Raw genomic sequence first — 5361 nt, forward strand, 5'->3', positions numbered from 1 at the left:
TCTATATATATATATCTATATATAGATCACCAGCACGTGCAAGTCCTTACTGTTTAGCTGAAGTAGATATTTGCAGAACAGAAGAAAGAAGTTCAGCCAATTTTGTGTAAGTGTATGGTGCTGTTCTCTGTGCTAGTATGATGGACATAGGCAACTCCAAATAATGTTGCCCCATGAATGGCAACAACTTGGAAACAAATTTATAAACATGTAAAAGGTGATTTGCAAAAAATACATGTATAGAAAATGTATAGCTAAGTTTCAGAAGATACATGAAAATTACAATAACGTTTGAGCAATAGCAAGTCTCCATGACCAGTGCATCAGGTTACCAACAGCTAGAGACCTGTCCTATATAAATTAGTGAATGTGCTCACTAAGCATTCAGAGAAGCCCTGGTGGGGGTTATTTACATAAATAATAGAGACTGTGATTATATATTTTCCAAAAGGTGTACAGATTTACTGGTTGCAATGACAATTTAGGCATAAGATATAATATTAGGGAAAGTTGTGTTCACTGCAGACATTCAACCACATGAAAGCATCCTTTTTTTAAAAAACATTACTTGTATATGATAGGGAATTTAAAGTGAATACAGCTTCAATGTATTTACTAAATTACGTTAACATATACTTTGCTAAGTGAATTGTCTCAATTCCTTAAGTAAAGCAATCTCTCTGATTACTTTCTGGATACTGATATTGGTATTTATGGCATGTACCAGATTTCTTACCCTTTGCCATGTTACTATATTTTTTTTATTCAAACAAAAAAAAAAAGTGCAAACAATTTTTTTTGGCCTGTAAGCTTATGTTTTACAAAGAGCACATTTTACCTGTCAATTTTATATTGTCCTAGCAACATTTACAGGTACTGTGGATGAACAGAAATCAGATGGTTTGTATAGGACTTATTCATATATTTTTAAGGAAAAACAACTACATGTCATGTGATATAATTCATTTCTTGAGATATTTGGCACTAAATGGTAAACAAATGACAAAACAGTAGTCAACAAATTGGCTCTTTAATGAGCAAAGTAATCTTTTCAGCATTGGAATAATATTGATTATCCAGATTATTTTTATTTCACTCAATGACCAGTATTCTAGTCAAGAAGTACAAAGTAATTTTCGTTAAGTAATTACAATTTCTGTGTGTAATAAGCTTTTATTCTTGAAAAAGAGTAACTGAAAAGAAAGTTACTGCAGTTAGTTTGTCAGAGAAACATATTTGCATTATCTTACAAACTATCAAAATTATTAATAATTTTGAAAAATGTAAAAAAAAAAGAACGTAAACAAGGGAAAAAAAAGAAAAAGCGCAATAACTGTTTTCTATTAGAAATATACAGGTAAGAGAGAAAAGTATTTCTTAGTGATGTGCTCTTAACTCCACCTTTATCATTTTCCATATAAATGTACATCTGTTACATATACAAACACCTTGAAAAGATTGTGATAAATATTTTTTTTCCTGATAAACAATAGGGAAATTAATACTTTTGTGACTGGATAGTATTGGTATAAAATTACAGTCCCAGAATTGGGTTTATAAATCTTGTTGGCACCCTTCATTATAGTGTGTTCTTCATATCTACATATGTATACATTTTACTGATAATACTGCTGTGAGGTAACATCAATATATAAATAAATTTACAGTGATAACGAATAAAATTCATTTTGGAACACTTGTGGACATGCATCATGAGAAAAAAAAATATTTTTGAAATTTCAGTAGTGGGAAAATAACTCTTTGGACACACTGTTACTTACCAACATCATATGTCATCTATGCCAGCTATACTAAATGAAACTGAACCTGTTTTCTAGAAATTGTTTAGATTTAGCGCAATCTATAATAAAAATTTAAATACACATTTCCTTTGGGATTTGCACCAGTTTTTCACTTTCATCATTAACTTACAATGCACCTTTCATTTCTATCTAAATGCCGAGGAGAATACAGTGAATTACTGAACTTTAGTTACCTATCCCTCCCCTCTAAAAATCATCCTGAGGTTTGCCAATCGATGTAGTAATCTGTTATAAAAACTTTAATGGGATGAGAACAACTTTAATTGTGGCTTAATCAGCAGCACAGCCACCAAGCATACAAATTATCATGCACTTCGTGCTAAAAATATTGTTTCCTTTATTCCCACATTTGATAGTGACAGCACTTAAGTGATAATATTGTACCTGCCAGGACTTAAAACTCTTTGCTCAATTGGCAGTTAATAGAATGGGGCCAAATTAAGGCCTTAACAGCATCGGTGCTTTGTGCACTTATATATGATCTACACAGTAAAACAGTTTTAAAATAAAAAAGGTGAAAAAGATCAGACATTCCATGAGTGAGTCCCTTGTGCATATAAATACATTTGAAGTCTTTGTCCTCTCTTTTTGTGAAGCACATGCCTAAAGCCAATTTGTAAAATAAATCCTAAAAAAAAAGAAAAAAACTTGAACATGAAATAAAAAACAAAAAATATTCACAACAATTGTTTCAATTGTTGCTCTTGTCCACTTTGAATATTTACATGTTATTTTCAAAAATCCAAAAAGTTTTTTTGATATGTATGTGCAGTATGCACATTGTAATTTTCAACGTTTAAATAGCATAAGTCTTCCAAGTTTGAAAATCCAAGAAATTCCCAGTAAGGTCAACTACTGTAATACACCAAAAATAAAGTCTGTTTTCCATCTGGTCTGGCTATACTCTGGTTGTAGAATGTGAATGTGGATGCGGATGTGGATGGGGGTGGGGAAGTGTGTTATTTTGTCCCGTAGTAAAAGTATTAAAGGCATGTATAGATTGAATCCCTGGTATGGTGTTAGGGATCATTGTTATAGTATTGGGGGTCATTAATGGAATATCATCTGGGGATCTTCTCATTGCTAAAGTGTAGTCTGGAGGGCAGGCATTTCTGAGAACAACCTCATGGGGATGGATGGATTCACATTCATGGTCCAAGTCTGTGTGCTTCATTTGAAGAGACATAATTTCCTCTTCTTGTGCATGGGCTATGTCATTTGTAGTATTGCGCTGAGGACTACATCTTCTATGCACATCATGTCTCCTCTTGTCCTTTTTGTAATATAGTGCTGCAAAAGCTAAGATGTTGAGAAACAGAAGAGATGCTCCAACGGCAATAGTGACACTTAATTCAGTGGAATAGTCTCTTTCCAGTGAAAATGGACTGGGCTCTTGGATAATAGTAACTCCATTTATTGTGGGAATAGCTGAAGTTACAGGTAAAAGAGGTTTCCTTGTTTGTGTAGAAGTGATATCTGTAGATGGCCCTTTTGTTGTGGTGAGGTCATTAATAACATGAAGATGTGGAACCAACTCTAACCAAAGATTAACTTTATTAGCCCTATAATGTTCTTTAACTCTGGGTTTTAATCCAATGTGGAGGTATAATTGGTCCTTTTGTGAATATCTAGTCCATGCAACTTCTTCAAAGCGATTTGGCTTTGTGTGGATGAATTTTGTGTCTTGTGGTACAGGCTGATTTGGATCTCTAAAACAGAAAGAAAATTTAGCATATCAATAAATGTTAGATATTTAAATACATAGAAACCACTGCTTAACATGCTTAAGGCCTTCTTTTACTTTTCTTGAAAATCCAGTAGCATGGGTTAAGCATGCTTAATTAATAAAATGTCTTTTTATATGATTCCTTTCTAATAAAACCTATCAAAGATTGAGAGCCTAACAAGGCTGAGGAATTCATATACCGTATATTTGTATAATCTTCACAGTACAGGCTACACCCACTGTCAACGCAGTAACATTTCTGACAGTTGACTGAACAGGGGTAGGGCTTATGACCAGGATAGGACAGACTTACCATTGATTTGGGTAGAAGTCAAGGTTCTGTTTACATTAGTTATAGGATGTAAAGGGTCTCAACAGCAACACAGGGACACAGCAACACAGGGATCGATTAAAAACTAGCATATGTACTTCCATATCAACACCTTTGTCACCTAAGAAAACATTTTAGGTTGGGTGTACTTTTACAAGCAATTTTGTTTTGTGCAAATCATCAATTTAACACTAACTAGACCATGGCAGTTGCCATTGGTACCTATGGAAAGCAGAAAACATACTACTTCCAACGTAACCTGAAGGGAAAATGAGCATTCACGGTATTCGCATGCATTCGCATGCATTAGAAATGTTCAAGTGGGAAGAAATTGGGAAGTCATCCGATGTGATAAAATTATTATATCTAACTGCTTCCCTTTTAATTATTAAATGAAGATGACTCCGTGTGCAAAAACAGTAACTTTCAATGCTTATAATAATCTATAACTATATTAGCTGACATTTCCAACAGCTATCATTTTTACACTGTAAAAATATGAACAGTATATATCAATACACTCAAACGACTCTTCTGATTAGTAAAAGAGGGAAGCTAATAAAAGTGAGTGCAGCCAAGATAAACTCAGCCTCAGTCTTTTCTGTATATTATAGTGTATGGGTTTCAATGGCCTATTTAAATAAAGTACATTGATACTACTTTTACCAAAATTTAGCAGTGCCATTATTTGTCGGATACTTGACAATAACTCAGAAACAAATTTGCCTATCTAAGTAATTTTTACATAGTTTTTAAAAAAATACTATTTATTAAAAAAAAACTTAATTGTGTCTCTTTTTAAAAATCATTTGTGTTGTGCACAGAGAGATGGCGACAGCTTTTTAACAAACAAAGCCAAGGCTAACCTGATGATCACATGATTGGAAACCATGCTTATTGGTTTCAATCATTAGTAGCAAGCAGAACTCTCAGTGAAAGCCCTTTTTCACAGCTAGCAGCTGAGCTTGTGTTGGTAATGGTGATATTCATCTTTTGAAATGTTTTCTAATATAGTATAATCTTTCTAAATAGCACTACAGGATTTGGTTTATACAAATTGGGGAATTACTATAGCTTTAAACTATGACACTAGCATAATGTTGTCAGATGTATTGCTCTTTGTGTAAAGTGGTACAGCACAAAGATAATGGCCTGTCCTAATTGGCTATGATGATGGACGTGTGAAAAAGTCTGACCATTGATTCAGGAGTCCAGGTGTAGCAAGGCTACAGTCAAATGGCTTGATGATTGGCTGATGCTTACTTTCTATATCTGCTATAGCTTAAAGTAGGGCTCTGGTAAGAAGAAAATGTAGCCCTTGCAGTGGGGCTACCTTTGCACTGGAAGGGTTAAGTGCTTGTTTTCGTTTTAGGTGAGTATTTCATTGTTATTTTAGACCCTTGACAAAAATGAGCACTTAACCCTTGCAGTGTGGGGTAGCCTGGAGTTCTTTTTTAACATCATTTTATCATAACTAAATG

The 5361-nt window shown here is 33.7% G+C and overlaps 1 protein-coding gene across 3 annotated transcripts in view; it reads right to left on the reverse strand.

Moving 5' to 3' along the window:
- Positions 1-995: 995 nt before the first annotated feature.
- The window catches only part of NLGN1 (neuroligin 1), a 636903-nt gene continuing 632537 nt past the window's right edge, over positions 996-5361 (reverse strand). For all 3 annotated transcript variants that reach the window (XM_018563341.1, XM_018563339.1, XM_018563340.1), the window contains one exon: positions 996-3532. In XM_018563341.1, coding sequence (XP_018418843.1) covers positions 2722-3532 — 811 coding nt within the window. In that variant the 3' untranslated portion in view covers positions 996-2721. The remainder of the gene's footprint in view (positions 3533-5361) is intronic.

The sequence above is a fragment of the Nanorana parkeri genome, unplaced genomic scaffold (genome assembly GCF_000935625.1).
Source record: "Nanorana parkeri isolate BGI_ZX_2015 unplaced genomic scaffold, ASM93562v1 scaffold656, whole genome shotgun sequence".
NCBI classification, from domain to species: domain Eukaryota; kingdom Metazoa; phylum Chordata; class Amphibia; order Anura; family Dicroglossidae; genus Nanorana; species Nanorana parkeri.